Source organism: Mobula birostris, chromosome 11 (assembly GCF_030028105.1).
Source record: "Mobula birostris isolate sMobBir1 chromosome 11, sMobBir1.hap1, whole genome shotgun sequence".
NCBI lineage: Eukaryota > Metazoa > Chordata > Chondrichthyes > Myliobatiformes > Myliobatidae > Mobula > Mobula birostris.
The window spans coordinates 59,536,467-59,552,544 of record NC_092380.1 but is presented as its reverse complement, the minus strand read 5'-3'; the positions used below and the strand labels follow the sequence as shown (position 1 = coordinate 59,552,544).

The following is a 16,078-nucleotide window of genomic DNA, read 5'->3' as shown; positions in this document are numbered from 1 at the left end:
ACGGAATGTTATCACTAAAAAGCAGCAACCATCATCAAGGACACCCGCCATCCAGACCGTGCTCTCTTCTTGTTGCTGCCATCAGGAAGAAGGTGGGGGACCCTCAGGACTCACAGCGCCAAATTCAGAAGCAGTTATTACCCCTCAACTACCAGGCTGTTGAACCAGAGGGGATAACTTTCACTGAACTGTTCTTAGAACCCATGGACTCACTTTCAAGGACTCTTTATTTCATGTTATCAATATTTATTGCTTATTTATTTATGTATTATTATAGTTTTAGTCAGAGTCCCACAAGTTACGACTGATCAATTATTACAGATAAGATAATTCATAATAACTATCCAGATATAATAATGCAGGATAAATAAGCAGGAATAACTTACTTAATAGATAGAGCCGTGCCAAACACACATAACATACGGAAATCAATAAATGAAAAACATCCAGAAATATGCTGAATTGAAAGGGGAAATTGAAAGACTTTGGAACGTGAACAGGGTATATATACATTGTTCCGATAGTAATATGCACAAATGGTATAATCCCAAAGGCACTACACGATGGCATTAAATAATTAGGGCTACACAGTAGTATCTATGTAAATCTTCAGAAAGCCACAATACTAGAATAGCCCAAAAGTTCTTAGCAATTGAGAAACGAATGTCCTTTGCTATGCCTGTACCTCAGGTTTTAACAGCTTGAGCTGATAAAAAAATATTAATATTAATATTTTCTTTTTTTTTGTACTTGCACAGTTTGGTTTTGTTTTTGCATGTTGGGTGTGGTCTTTTATTGATTCTCTTGTGTTTCTTCTATTTACTATGATTACCCACAAGAAAATGAATCTTAGGGTTGTATATGGTGGCGTACCTGTAATTTGATGATAATTTCAAATTTTGCAACAGTGAATATTGCTTTTGTAGCTGAGGATGAAGTTAAGAGATTTAGGATTCCAAACTTAATGTCTCCTCCAGGCTGGAGGAACTTTTAACGGTCAACAAAACCAAGAAAATATTGAACCATTAAGCACCAGAGGCAAAAACCTATTTAGGCAATTTTAGGCTGATCTTCACAATGTATAGATACTTCATGGGAGGGCTTGTGGATAGAGTATTAGCGTCAGAAACTCTGCTGTCATTTCAATAGGAATGGAATATTAGTAGCTGAATGAATGTCTTTAATTGCATTTATCTGATGGCGTAGCAATGACTGATATATCCTTGTAGGAATTAATGCATATGTCCATGTCTCCTTCCTTGAGGTCCTAGGTCCACCTTGGTTCACCCAGCCATCGCCATTACAGCATCTCCAGTCGTTCAACACTGCTCGTTTCGACTGAATGCATATTGCAATAGATTCGGGGGCATATTTGCACCACACTTTGTAGATTGTGGAAGGTGTTTGAACATTCTGCAGTCAGGTCTCCTGATGCCACTGGGTGTCCTTAGAAATACTAAGGAAAGCAAAACAAGATTTTATTCTACTGAGGCTATTCTATGGCTGTCATAAAACTCCACACTGGATTGTGAATGGAAGTGCAGGATACAGTGTCACCTGACATGAACTCAGCTCACAATGACTATGATCATAAATTACAACTGAATCACATAGTATTGGAAAAACGGGCACAACACAATCCGTTATAGTACTGTTCAAAAGTCTAGAGTATATACATTAAAGTACAAATAGCTAGGGTGTCCAAGACTTTTGCACAATGCTATAATATTTTTATGTACTGTACTGCTACCATAAAACAAAAACACATTTCATGACATATGTGAGTACTGATAGCCCTGATTCTGATATGGGTTTCTATTGTGGCCTGAGAGTGGGAAGTAGGCAGGAAGAGGGGAATCATGGTTGGAAAAAGGGGAATGGGGTGGGGGGGGGGGGAATGGAAAAACATACTGTAATGATCAATTATACAATTGTTTGGAAACAAATAACCTTGCCTGGGTGTCTCAGGGCTGGATGTCTCTGCATAAATGGCATTCCCCCCCTTTCCCTCCCATTCCTGGCACCCCTTCTCTGCTACCTGTCTCACACCCCTCCCGTGGTGCTACACTCTCACAATTCACAACATCCTTTGCTCCCGCCAGATTTACAAAGCGCTCTCTCTGCTCCACATTGACAAATACAGTACTGTGCAAAAGTTTTAGGCACCCTAGCTATATACTATGCGTATATATGCCTATGACTTTTGCTCAGTACTGTATTTCTTAGGTAAAATACTTAATTTTAGGATACCCAGTGCTAACTGTTTTTGCATTAATTAACACTTTCCTTAAAGTACATAAATATATTAGAGATTTTTTTTTACAAATGTTATTTACATTTTAAAATAATGTTTAGCCTCCTAAAGCAGAAATGCTGATACAGAATCTTTAAAATCTTCTGTCAAAATAAAATAAAGTAACATTCATGAAGTCTTGGGGACTAAATATGGAAAAACAAAATTTCCTCTGCAAGAATTTTAATATGTGTATACCAATATAACACCTTTTCAATTTTAGTATTCAGCAAACAGTCCTGGTCTGAAGATTCTAGATCTTCTTGTAGTGCTGAATTATTTTCGGATTTTGCTTGGGATTAAATGTTTTCTGGCTTGACTTCTCTTTCTGGATTGCTGATGTGACTGTAATACTTGTCCAAAATGCCTAATATTTTTATTTCTGGGCAGGTATGGAGGTGCAGAGCTAGGAGACAGGACCATGGTGAGTTCTGTAATTTATACATGAAGACATCCAATTAAAGGGAAATACTGAGAATAACAGATATTACAGCAGACAGTAAGGATATTTAATCTAGACCATTGGTTTTACGTTGACCTTAGAGGGATATTCTGCCTCTTAGTCCTAGTGGCTTTGTTGTCAGATAAATCAATGACTGTAAGTACAGGCAACTGCCATGGAGGGAGCGCGTTCCTAGAAAGTGGTTTGTATCATGATTTTACATAAAGTGAAGCTTCATCATTTGTGCATGCATCAAGAAATGTAAATTGGGAAAAAATTGTTGATTAATGTACTATGCTTCATACAGATTCTAAGAGGCTGAATGTTATTTCATGCCTCATATTTCTGAGTTGTGATTTGTGAATTCTATAAGACTAAATTTCTGTTACTTGAATGGCAGTAATGTGAGGGTTGCCTACGCTGAGTTGTACACTACTTTAATTTCATTTCCCATTCCCATTCCGACATGTCAGTCCATGGCCGCCTCCACTGGCATGATGAGGCTACACTCAGGTTTGAGGAGCCACACCTTATATTCCATCTGGTAGCCTCCAACCAGATGGCATGAACATCGATTTCTCAAACTTCCAGTAACGCACCCCCCACTTCACCATTCCCCATTCCCTTTTCCCTCTCTCACCTTATCTGCCCATCACCTCCCTCCTTTTCTCCACCCCCTTTTCTTTCTTGCATGGCCTTCTGTCCTCTCCTTCTAGATTCCCCCTTCTCTAGTCCTTTATCTCCTTCACCATTCAACTTCCCAGCTCTTTATTTCACCCGTCCCTCTCCCCACCTCCTGGTTTCACCTATTACCTTGTGTCTCTTCCTCCCCTTCCCCCACCTTCTAACTCTGACTTCTCATCCTTTTTTCTCCAGTCCTGTTGGAGGATCTCGTTCGAAACGTTGACTATGCTCTTTTCCATAGATGCTGCCTGGCCTGCTGAGTTCCTCCAGCATTTTGTGTGTGTTGCTTTGATTTTCAGCATCTGCAGATTTTTTCTTGTTTCTGAGTCGTGCAGACCTGGAAGCCACCAGGTTTAATAATCCTTTATGGTATTGATTTTGGGGTTCACTCAGTCTGGTGTCATAGAATGCATGATGATAGAGGTTCCTTTCCTGTTAACACTTCATGTACAACACCTGGTATGTGGAGAAACTTCCCCCAAACATTGATTCTCCATCCCTGTTGTGCAAAAACCCAGACAAAATAAATATGAGGTGATATCACTGGACAGCAATTTTTTTCGAAGTGTTGCTTCTTCAGAATTTTTTGTGGTTGTGGTAGACCACTTGAAGCTGAACACAAATATAATTTCAGGCTACTTTTATCACATGAATTTGGAGAAACAAGAAATTAACTTTTATTGCATAATGGTGCTAATGCTAGAAATGTCTTATTGATGATTTTCATGTGTACTCGGTGTCTGACGCTTCTCACTTAAGTGTCCAACAGTAATCATCCAGCATTGATGGATTCCAGTTGCCCTGAGACCACTTCTCCGTGAGTACAAGTCCTGGTGAAACCTTTCACCATGCTCATCACTGACAGTGCCAAGATTTGCAGGGAAGAAGTCTGATCGAAAATGCAGAAAATGAATCTTTAGTGATATGTTGCACTTTGTGGATTTGTATTCTTGAAGCATGTAGTCAACCAGCTGCGTGTAGTTTGGTGCTCTGTAGCTGTCAAGAAATCTTTCAGCAACATCCTTGAATGGCTTCATGTGATTTTCTCTAGTCCCTCTTGATGTTCTTCGAATTCCTGTGATTGATGTCCTGTTTGATTTGTAGACCGACAAAAATGCCTCCTTTAATCTTGGAATCTAGGAAACATCAGTCTCATATACTGAAATCCTTCACGGAAATCTTTGTGCCTGGTTACAGCAAATTCCATCCTTGCGGCCTCGAACCCAGTAATTATGCTTTTTCCTTTGGCAAACTCGTTTAACTCACTTAACTCAAATTGAATTACCAGATGAGGCTCATACGTTATAGAGGGTTCAAAATCTGTGTCAGCGTCAGTGTAATTTTCTGTTTTGGTTCATGCATTATGGCATCTTTGTCTGTCTCCTCTAGACACCATGTCTCTGATGGCTTTGGTACTGGAAGACTATTATCATGCGGCACAGGTCTCATGGTTGAAGGAAGATTGGGGTATTCAATTGATTTCTTGTTTTTAGAAGAGAAACCAGATACACTGGTCAGACAGAAGGAGCTGTCACATGATCCTTCTGCTCTCACCATATCATCAGGACTGCAAATGGCAATGACTTCCGAGTACCTCTGATTCAAACTCTAAGATTGACAGTGCATGTTGTGCAACAAATGTGAGGAGCCTAGGCATTGTCTTGGTCACCAATTTTACACCCAAAATAGAGCCTATAGGCTTTCTTAATAAAAGAAGTCATGCTCCGTCTTTGAGATTTTAGTGTATACTTGCCACAAACATAACAAAGTATAATGCCTGTTTCAACACTGGTGAGACATTTTGCTATCACAGATACTCCTGAAAAAACAATTACTTTATTATAATGAGTATACACACTATGCTATGCACCGTGGAGCATGTGCACCAGCATGACCAGAAACCAATATACATGTAAGTACAATGCATTGAATGCTGTGTGTGATGTTTTTGTAGCTTTTTCTAAAACCTGTCCTGCCCAGGCATGCCTGCCCAAGATAAAAACTTACCAGCTTACATTGTGGGCAACATTTTAATTGACTTGAATTATGAAATGAAATAATAAATATAGGCAATTTTTAAAATGGTGCATGATAGGGAAATCTCGTGATTTTCATGATCAGCAGTCAAAATCTGTAAGATACACTCAAAAGTATTCAGGAAGCAAAATCTTTGTCCAGTGTATTTAATGCAACTAAAGTTGCCAAGAGGATTTAATTTATTACGAAGATTTTTTTTAAGTATTCTTTTTATTTCATGGAGAGAAGGATCCAGAAGTTTATAAAGCATAACGATTTTGTTTTTAAAATTATTTTTGTGATCAAATGCCTCCATAACTTCGTCTTTCAAAAATGCAACCTCCTCCAGCCCTTTCTCCATTTATTTTTCTACTTGCTTACTTCCATTTCAGGCCTTGTTTTGCCGCCCTTGGCTCTTCATGCTAATATCCTCTCTAAAACCTACCTTTTTCAGTAACTTGCCTTTCTTAATTTCATTCTTTAATTTTTGTCCTTTTGGCTGTGGCTGAGGAGGAAGGATTGGGGAACTGACGAACCCCATTGGAAGCTGTACCAGGGCTAAGGAGTTAAACATCAATGAGCAGTGGTCCCAGCTGACCTAAGGGCACTGTCGGAGGTGTGGCAGGCAGCAATGCCAAGCAGGAAACAACATCTTCCTGTAAATCTCATTGTCAATGACCTATACTAAAGTAAATATTTGCAAACAGTGATTATAGGTTCTTCCAAAATAAAAACATGTCCCTGAAATTAAAGTTGAATTATTGAGAAGAGCTGATTTTAGATTTCATGATTGATTTACATTGTTAATTTTCTGGACATTTCTTCAAGGCTAAGGTGACGGCTACCAACATACTGGCAAATTATGGTTCTTGACACAAAGTCACCAAGCTTTGGTGTGAGAGAAAAACCTAAGTCAAAAATGGCTGTTTTCCCCACAGTGAATACCACATCCAGTTGTAATAAGCACAGCCTTCTTTCAGGTTTGTCTGCAAAACCTGTATACTGTCATGATTTGTAGCATTCACTGCACCAGCTTAAGTTCTGCTGATTAAATCTAGATGCTTATCAGAGAGTTGATTCTAATCATCAAGGGGGAATGTTAGGCTTCTACAGCCTTTGTTTTACATTGTCAGTCAAAAAAGGCTTTGAGATTTCAGAACCAAATTTAATCCTTCATTTGCTTCTAGAGCAAACCCTCGAGTGTACAGTTTTAAGGTATTGTTCAACATCCCCCAATCAAAGTCATCATACCAGCACGAAAGATTTTCTGGAGCATATATTCGGTTGCTGGTAACATGCTGGTCCCAAGTTAGATCAAAGATGCAGTATATCGAAGACAATGAAGATGAAAGCTGTTCAGTCAGCGTTCCTGCTGTGAATATATTTCACTGTCATAAAGTGCAACTGATACCTTAGTTCTCTCAGTGAGTGGTTTAATGCTCCAGATAGGTGGAGCATATTTGCTGAAGGTGAAAACTTACTACTAATATGTGCACTCAATTCTCTTTCAAGGTTTTTGCAGTTGATTATGTCTGAACCAAAATAGCAAGAATTGTCTGAACCAAAATACCAAGAATGTTCCACTTAAACCACTACTACATTGGTGGTTAAAGAATGGAAAGGGTCACACCAAACCTTCGAGAGTTTGCTGCACACGGGCTTAATTTTTGCTTGTATTCCAAATGATGTTTCATTTTCCCCTCTGTGTTAGCTTGACCCAATGTGTGCTGCTGCAGACATACTACACAATATGACAGATGAAGGTGACAATGTACTGCAAGTTTTAGCTGAGGCTGTGCAGGTAAGAGACAACCTGTTCTCATACTTGTTAAGGAAGCAAATAGCAGTTGCGGCTCCAGTTATGACCAATATCAGGTTCACTTGCTAGAGAATATCTACATGTGTATCAGGTAAGGACTTGTTTGGATTTCGTTGAGTCATGCAGCATGGAAATAAGCCCTCAGGTCCAATTTTTACATGCTAACTAAAATGTTTATCTGAGCTAGTGCCTTTTATTTCAATGTGACCCATATTCTTATAGGTCCCTTTTATCCATTTGATTGTCCAAATGTCTTTTAAATGTTGTTATTATACCTTCCTCAATCACTTCCTCTGGCAATTTGTTCCACCCACTAACAACCCTCTATATGAATAAGTATTTGTTTAGAGAGCTCAAGGTAAAAGAACCCTTTGGTCAGATGTTTCAATATTACAGTGGAGGAAATGGAGTTACAGAGAGAGGAGAGAAGAGCTGACCAAAGTTGATTGGAAGGGATTGTTAGCAGGGATGACAGCAGAACAGCAATGGCTGGAGTTTCTGGGAGCAATTCAGAAGGTACATGATAGATACCATCCAAAGGTAAAGAAGTATTTTGAAGGAGGATGATGCTACAGGTTAAAGCAGTAGTAAGGGAGGCAAATGCAATGCTAGAATTAACTGGGATATAAAAGCAAGGGTGTAATTGAAGCACCTTCAATAACTCCAAAAGACTGCAGTTTGGTAAAATACTGAAAGGCTTTTCTTCGCTGTACAATACGACCTCCACAGTGAGTGTCTGACCCCGGACTGAGGGGAAGGGGCAAGGCGAAAACCTTTATACAGGACTCTGTGGGAGGAGCCACAGGGGCAGTCAACAGAGGGGCGTGTCCAGACAGTTAACCCAGTTACAACATATATACATGGTTTACCACAGTAATACTGAGGCTTTATAAGGCATTGGTCAGATCACACTTGGAGTATTGTGAGCAGTTTTGGGCCCTTTGTCTAAGAAAGGACCTGCTGGCATTGCAGAGGGTCTAGACGAGGTTCACAAGAATGATCCTGGAAATGAAGGGGTTAATGTATGAGGAGTGTCTGATGGCTCTAGGCCTGTACTTGCTGGAATCTAAAAGAATGAGAGGGGGAATCTCATTGAAACCTACCAAATATTGAAAGATCTGGATAGAGTGGGCATGCAGAGAATGTTTCTAATATTCTAGGACTAGAGGCCATTGCATCAGAATACTTGGACATCCCTTTGGAACAGAGATGAGGAGAATTTTTTTAGCCAGTGGGTGGTGAATCTGTGCAATTGATTGTCATAGATGGCCATGTAGGTCAAATCATTGGGTTTTGAAGCATTGAAAGCGAGGGTTAATAGGCACCTAGTTAGAAAGGTTGTCAAAGGTTATGGGGAGAAGGCAGGAGGATGGGGTTGAGAACGAAAATAAATCAGCCATGATTGAATGGTGAAGCAGACTCAATGAGCCAAATGTCCTAATTCTGTTCAGTGTTTTGTAGTCTAATTTCCCCTCATGTTCCTTCAGACTTTTTTCTCCTGTTGCCTTCTGTGCTCTATAGTTTCCTGTGCTCCCCTACACTCGGGGGAAAAAGACTGTGACCATCCACCATAAGTGTGCACCTCATTATATATACCTCTGTAGGTTGCCTCTTAACCTCCCATTCTCCAGGGGAAAAATGTCCCAGTCTCACCTTATAACTTGAGTCCTCCATTCCCAGTAACATCCTCATGAATCTTTTTTGCACTGTTTGCAGCTTAATGACATCCTTCTTATAAACAAGCATTGCTCATAATACTCTGACTTGTACAGTTGTAACGTGATGTCCCAACTTCTGTATTCTGCCTTGACTAGTGAAATCAAGTGTGCCAGACAATTTCTACACCATCTTGTCTAACAGCACCACTATCAGGGAGCTGTGTTCCCTGATTCCCTAAGCCTAGTTCTTTCTGTTCTACTGTCCAGGTCTTACCATTTATTCCATAAGTCTTGCCCTTGTTTAATTGACCAAAATGCAGTATCTAACATTTACCTGAGTTAAATTCCATCTGCTACTCATTGGTTTGCTTGCTCTGTTCACCTAGATCTTGTTCTAATCTTAGATAACCTTCTTCTCTGTCCACTACCAGTTTCCATCTGCAAATGTACTGACCATGTTAACAACATTGTCATTCAAATCATTGATGTAAATGACATATGACAGAGGGCCGAGCACTGATCTTTGTGGCACACCACTGCTCACAGGCGTCTAATCTGAATAACAACTCTGAGTCCTTCCACTAAGCCTATTTTGTACTGGTTGGCTAAATCCCATGTGATCTAGCCTTCCAGATCAGCCAATCATGCAAGGCCCTGCTTTTGTCAGCATTGATAGTATCTACCATCATGCTCTCGTCAATTCTCTTAGTCACCTCTTCAGAAAAAAGCCTATTCATGTTCATGAGACAGAAATTCCCATGCACGCAGCTATGCTGACTATTCCTGATCAGTCCTTTCCCTTCCAGAGTTTTGATAGATCTGATTGCTTAGAACCACATTCTAGTAGCGTTTCTATCTCTGATGTTGGGCTCACTGGCCTGAGGTCCCTGGCTTTCCTTGCGACCTTTCTTAAATAAAGGCATTGAATTAGCCACCCACCGATTTTTCAGTATCTCACTTATGGTTAAGGATAATGCAAATGTCTCTGCTACTTCTTCCCTGGCTTCCCTCGATGTCCTGGGATGCAGTTGATTAGGCTCCGTGCATTTATCCACCTTAAGAGCACCAGCACTCTTGAAATGTGGAAAAGTTCCAGTACTTTATTATTTGTTTCCCTTAATTTCTGAGCCTCCATGGTCTTCTTCACAGTAAATAGAGAAGAGAAATTTTCATTTAACACTCACCCATCCACATTACTTTTTAATGGTAGTTGCCTGGTAACACTTATGCTCTTAATAACTTATAGAATCTCTGAACATACTTCTTTGCCTTAACTGCTAAAGCTCTCTCATGTCCATTTTTTGCCCTCCTTATTCCCCTCTTGTGTGTTCTCCTACATCTCTTGTACTCATAGGATTCAATTGATCTCAGCTGTCTATAGTTTACACTTCCTTTTATCAGACCAGAGTCTCAATATTCTTGTAAATCAGGGTTCTATAATACAGCCAGATTTGCCTTTCACTCTAGTGGGAGCACACTGTCTGAGCTCTTTGTATTACTCTTATAAAAACCTCCCACTTGACAGACATCCCTTTACCTGCAAACAGCCTATCCCAATAACCTGTGCAAGTTTCTATCTAATACCTTCATAATTTGTCTTGCCCCAATTTAGAACCTGTTAACATTCACTACATTTGACTGGTCTTCCACCACTCAGAGCAAAATGAGAAAGGTGGTTATTTGGGCTAAATTTTCACCATCAGAAGTTAAATAATGCAGGTTTTCTTTTTCTCCCCCCCCCCTCTTTCTTTCTTCCTTTTTCTTTCTCCCTCTCCTCTAATACATTAATACCTTTTAGTCATTAGCATTGTATTAATATTTATGTACATCTAAGATGTGCTCTGAAAGGATATAATAATAGTTTTCAACTGTAACTTCATTTTCCCCTTTGAATCTCATTGTTTTTGCTCCATAGTGAAATAATATAATCCTGATGTTCACATTTCTAACATAAAACATGTATTTTCCATCTTTGGGTAAAGAGCAGGTTCTATTTTTTTACAGACATTCTTAATTTGTGTGAGAGAGAGGGAGCCTGTCTGAGATGTCGAAGTGTTGGGATGGACAGTAGTTCTGATGGAGTCTAGATCACGGTCTCTGGGGGCTTTGCTATTGGTGGACGGTGGGGGTTGATGCTTTTGCTGGAGCAGGTGGGGGGAGGAGGACGGGTAGGGTTGATCATTGTGCATGGGAGGGGAGCAGGGCATTTTGAAGTTCTAACATTTTCTGCCATTCATTTGGGTTTCTTTGTTTTGCGGACATCTGCAAAGAGTAAGGATTTTAGGCTGTATACTGGTATGCATTCTCTGATATTAAATTGAATCATTGATTAAAATTACTTGATATGGTCACCATATTTCCACAGTATTGTAATAACTGACATCAACAGCACATAAGACTGATCAGAATGCTATAATTAGAGAGAGAGAGAGAGAGAGAGAAATCAACAGCACATAAGACTGATCAGAATGCTATAATTGGAGAGAGAGAGAGAGAGAGAGAGAAAGGGAACTATGCCTGCTGTTCATATACACGTATGTCAGGCTATTGAATTGAGTACTATGGGATCCATTCATATATACGATTGTCTATAAACTATGTGTTTATAACCCAAGGATGGCTTGTAATTATTTGAATGTAAGTGGACAGACCAGTGGTCAACACAGTACATGATGTATGGAAGGCAACATTTTCTGAGTGTGATTTGATGCAGCCAGTTACACTGATCCCAAGACTAGGTTGAGCAATGTACGTAGAGACTACATTGTAGATTGCGGATTGTTGTCTTTTCATTTCTTCTTTCTGTTTCCAGAAAGCTGAAGCAGCTGCAGAATCTACGAAAAATATGAAGGCAAAGGCAGGACGGGCCAGTTATATTTCTTCAGCCCAGCTCACCCGACCTGACCCAGGTGCTGTGGCCTTCGCTGCCATTTTGAAAGCCATCTTAACAGCACTGAAACAGCCCACTCCTAAAGCACAAGAATGAGGAGCCATTTTTTAGGAATGTAAAATGAATGTAAATTCATTACCATTCACATACTTTGTATACTCTGCACACACAATTACCCAATCTTGTTGGTCAGTGGGCACTGTCATTATTGCTGATTTGCATTTGACATCTACCTGTATGCACATTTTCCCTACATCAGTTAATACTAAAGATGATGACCATCCTTGAAAAGACCAACAGTATTTGTAATATAATTTGGCAAATGGATAGTGGTTGTTGTGGGGTTCCACCTTTTACATTTGCTGAGTGTTTGATTTCATAAAGAGTCTGATTGGGTGATATTCACATTGAGCACTGGACTAACTTCATTCAGCTGTTGTTTCCATTTCAGAAACTTTAAAAGACTGAAACCAAATGGTAATTATAAAAAGACTCGTATAAAACCTAACACCATGGGTTTGGGGGGTAGTGCAAAATCAAGCGCAAGAACTTTGGTGATCTTATAAATACTAATCTACGGTTTATTATCAGCAATGCAATATTCTCAATAATTAATAAAGTGATTAGTACTACAACAACATTCTGAGTCCTCCAGTCCACCAAGTGCATGACAACCATCAAATATGCTTTTACACTAATCTTGCATTAATCACAGTATATTCTACCTACACTACCAGCATCTGCAGAATCTCTAATGTTTAAATTAGCCTGATGTTGATTAAGTTCCCTTCCACATCTACAGTTATGTGTCGGTGGAAAGGTAAAATTGACTAATGTATGCTTTTTTGTTGGAATAGGAATGGAGGTTTCAGAATGATAATTCTCACTTTGTCTTTACAGTTCTGTTACTGCTTCCACCTGAATTCAATGGTCTATGAATTCAGTGGGTGAACTCTAACACAGTGTGAGGGCAAATGAACTTAGCATGGAACCATTAGCAACTCAAATGGAACATTACAGATTTTCACTTTAAAACAGTTTTCTGATGCCCTCTTTTATAAGGCCCAGGATAAACCTTGTTTCTCAATTCAGCTTTTTAAAATTATCATCTTAATCATGATTGTCACTTGTATTCTGGGCATTGAAACACTTGAAACAAATCTTCAGGTATTTAATTTGAGGTAATATTTCTGTATATACAGTATCTTAAATTTGAATTTCACAGTGGGAAATTCTAATCTGGGTTTGAGAAGCATGATTATTCATGTTGACACTTTTTTACTAAGCCAGTTCCATACGTAATGTTAATGAGGCACTATTATTTATAAATTTATATGATGTCAGAAAAGCTGGTCTGGTTATTGTCGAATGATAACCCTTAAATCCCATTGAGGATTCAGATAAATTCCTTCTTGATGATGTAGCCAGTGATGATGAATGTTTTAATGCATGTTGCAGATTTAATCTTGTGAGTGAGGAACCATTGAGTATGTGTGTCTTTAACTCTACCTTGCATGTGTTACAGGACATAAATAATTGCAGCCCTTGCCCTTGTAAGTGATGGAGCTTGAGACTTTGTCATGTGTGATTGATGAAGTTCTGATGAGTACCTAGACTCTCTTAGTGGATGTCACACATTGCAGGTTGAGGTCTTAAAGCTGAAGCTAGATTTAGATTCATTTATCACATGTACATCAAAACACACAATGAAATGTGTCATTTGTGTTAACAGCCAACATGCCTAAACGTGCTGGGGGTAGCCTGCAAGTGTTGCCACACATACTCATGCCAAAATACCATGCTCCATAGAACACAGAACACAAAAATACAGAACATACCTAGAGACAAAGCAGTAACAGCAAAACAACCCCTGTGTCGTTCTCCCAGTGCACGTACATAGTCCTCTAACCACAGGACAGACTGTCTTCAGCCTCCAGCAGACTTGGGGTTCTGGACATCGGGCCTTTGGGCTTTAAGCTGTACGTCTGGACAAGCTACAGGCTTCAATCTTTGGTATCCACCCAGGACCCGGACTCCAGGCCTCTAATCATGTACACATTAATAGCATTATTCAATCCATTTGGTGTACAGTCTCTCTTGAAATCTTGACTCAATTTGTAGAGATGTGCAAAGGTTTTGCATGTTATGGACTTAAGAAACTTGCTATAGAAGGTGGAGTCCAGGATGTGCTCTTACAAAAATGCTGATTAACTTGTTCAACTTAATAATGGACAATTGTCTCTTCAAACCTTCCAGCTCCAAAGAACGAAATACAGTATTTCTGCTCCATGTAAAATGTGCGAGTAAAGACAATTCCTTTAAAACAATTCAATGCCAAATTTCTTATGTGTTAAACACTTTAATTGGATATAAGGGCCTTAATAGACATATCAAATTTGCATTACGTAGAGATCGAGGGCAAGAGTAAAGCTGCAGTGTTCAATTATAAAAACTGCACAAGGCACCATTTAATATTCTGATTCAGGTATACAGTTGAAGTTGGTCACAAATGGTGTTTTAAACTGTATTATTGTAATCTGCAGTTGTGTTCTTGAACTTGACCATAGGACCATAAGACATAGGAGCAGAATGAGGCCATCGAGATTGCTCTGACTTCCATCATGGTTGATTTATTATCCCTCTCAGCCCTATTCTCCTGCCTTCACCCTGTAATCTTTGATGTCCTTACTAATAAAAAACCTATCAACCTCTGCTTTGAATATTACCAATGACTTAGCCTCTACAGCCGTCTGTGACAATGAGTTCCACAGATTCACCAGCCTCTGGCTGAAGAAATTCAAGTATAATTGTCACTCAACTGTACATGATTACCCGCAAATACAGCCAAATGATTCAGCGTTACCTCGGGGCCAAAGTGCAAAACACAGTACCAACAGTCATACACAGCTCACGGCACATAGAAGATAGCAAAAAAATACAGTCACAAAGAAAAAGATAGTCCAAGTCTCTGAGTCCATGTGCGTTGTAGCAGTCTGCGGTGGAGCACAATACAGATTGTCTTCTGCCAAGTGAACACGGGATGGCAGCACCAACTTCAATTCCTCTCCTCTGGCTGGCCACAAACACGCAACACCCCAGCCCGAGGCCTAGTCCTTCCTACAACTGAAACCACAGGGCACGTACAAAATAGCAGTAAAACACAGTCTGAGATGGCTTGCGAGCTCCAGTGGACAGCATCAGATGCAGTACTTTTGCCGAGAGCTGGTGAGGGTATTGGTCTAGTCTCATCCAGACAGGCTGCACCTGAATCTACAGCTGGAGACCTAGTTCTCTCTGCGACCGAGGCCCTGTGGCTCGAGACCTAGTCCTCTCTGTGACCAAGGCTCTGTGGCTCGAGACCTAGTCCTCTCTGCGATCAAGGCCTCGCGGCTTGGGACAGCCGGAAGACCCGGAGTCCACGGACCAGACCATAAACCGGGACGCAGACTTCACGGACCGGACCATGACAGGATGAGGAAGTGGCGGGATGGGTTAGTAAGTTTGCTGATGACACAAAGGTTGGAAGTATTGTGGATGGTGTGGAAGGCTGTCAGAGGTAATAGTGGGACATTCATAGGATGCAAAACTGGGCTGAGAAGTGACAGATGGATTTAAACCCAGATAAGTGTGGAGGTTCATTTGATAGGTCAAATATGATGACAGAATATAGTATTAATGGTAAGACTCTTGGCAGTGTGGAGGATCAGAGGGATCTTGGGGCATGAGTCCATAGGACGCTCAAAGCAGCTGCGCAGGTTGTCGCTGTGGTTAAGAAGGCATACGGTATTGGCCTTCATCAATCATGGAATTGAATTTAGGAGCCAGGAGGTAATGTTGTAGCTATATAGGATGCTGGTCAGACACAGCACTTGGAGTACTGTGCTCGGTTCTAGTCGCCTCACTACAGGAAGGATGTGGAAATTATAGAAAGGGTTTAGAGGAGATCTGCAAGGATGTTGCCTGGATAGGGGAGTGTGCCTTATGAAAACAGGTTGAGTGAACTCAGCCTTTTCTTCCTGGGGCGATGGAGGATGAGACGTGACCTGATAGAAGTGTATAAGATGATGAGAGGCACTGATCATGTGGATCATCAGAGGCTTTTTCCGAGGGTCGATATGGCTAACACAAGAGGGCACAGTTTTAAGGTGGTACAGAGGAGATGTCAGGGGTAAGTTTTTTTTTTACTCAGAGAGTGGAGAGTGCGTGGAATGAGCTGCCAGCGATGGTGATGGAGGCGGATACGGTAGGGTCTTTTAAGAGACTCCTGGATAGGTAC

At 40.3% G+C, this 16,078-nt stretch overlaps 1 protein-coding gene across 1 annotated transcript in view; it reads left to right on the top strand.

Moving 5' to 3' along the window:
- Positions 1-14,505, top strand: part of tkfc (triokinase/FMN cyclase) — a 61,393-nt gene extending 46,888 nt beyond the window's left edge. The window contains exons 15-17 of the mRNA XM_072272288.1: positions 2,684-2,717; positions 7,147-7,236; positions 11,725-14,505. Coding sequence (XP_072128389.1) covers positions 2,684-2,717; positions 7,147-7,236; positions 11,725-11,898 — 298 coding nt within the window. The 3' untranslated portion in view covers positions 11,899-14,505. The remainder of the gene's footprint in view (positions 1-2,683; positions 2,718-7,146; positions 7,237-11,724) is intronic.
- The last annotated feature ends 1,573 nt before the right edge of the window (positions 14,506-16,078 follow it).